Here is a 628-nt window from a genome sequence, read left to right as displayed (position 1 = left end):
AGTCTGAAGTTTTGGGGGTTTTGGAGGCTTCCCCCCCCTCCCCTCTCCGGAGCAGAGTGGAGGAGGAATGCCAAACCCGGAGAGACATGGGGGCAAGAAGGACGGGGGCGGCGGGGGGTCCTCGCAGCACGCGCCTGGCTCGAACAGCAAGGAGAGGCACCGGGTGGCCTCCCGGCACAAGAGGCACAAGTCCAGGCACTCCAAGGAGCCGCCGCTGGCAGCCCAGGAGGCCGCGGCTCCCCTGGGCACGGTGATCAAGCCGCTGGTGGAGTACGATGACATCAGTTCGGACTCGGACACCTTCTCGGATGCTGTGGCTCTCAAGCTGGAGAGGAGGGAGAACGAGGAGAGGAAAGCAGAGAGGAGCGAGAGGGCCCAGAAGCACCGGCACCACCAGCACAAGCGCGTCCGAGAGCTGATGAAGAGCAAACAGGCAGAGAAGGAGAGGAAGTTGGAAAAGAGCCTGGAGGCATCCAGCAGGTCCGGGTCCACCAAGGAGAGAATTTCGGGATCCTCCAAGAGACTCCTGGAAAGCGAGGAGCGCCCCAAGTCTTTGTCCTCCAAGAGCAGCAACAAGGAGTCCCGCTCGGCCAAAGCACACAAGGAGAAATCCAGGAAGGACCGGGAG

The 628-nt window shown here is 62.4% G+C and overlaps 1 protein-coding gene across 1 annotated transcript in view; it reads left to right on the top strand.

Moving 5' to 3' along the window:
* The first annotated feature begins 67 nt into the window (after positions 1-67).
* The window catches only part of CDK12 (cyclin-dependent kinase 12), a 25,379-nt gene continuing 24,818 nt past the window's right edge, over positions 68-628 (top strand). The window contains exon 1 of the mRNA XM_009995832.1: positions 68-626. Coding sequence (XP_009994134.1) covers positions 68-626 — 559 coding nt within the window. The remainder of the gene's footprint in view (positions 627-628) is intronic.

The sequence above is a fragment of the Chaetura pelagica genome, unplaced genomic scaffold, assembly GCF_000747805.2.
Source record: "Chaetura pelagica isolate M959 unplaced genomic scaffold, ChaPel_1.0 scaffold1420, whole genome shotgun sequence".
Lineage (NCBI taxonomy): Eukaryota > Metazoa > Chordata > Aves > Apodiformes > Apodidae > Chaetura > Chaetura pelagica.
Note: the sequence above shows the minus strand (reverse complement) of the source record. Positions and strands in the feature narration are given on the sequence as shown.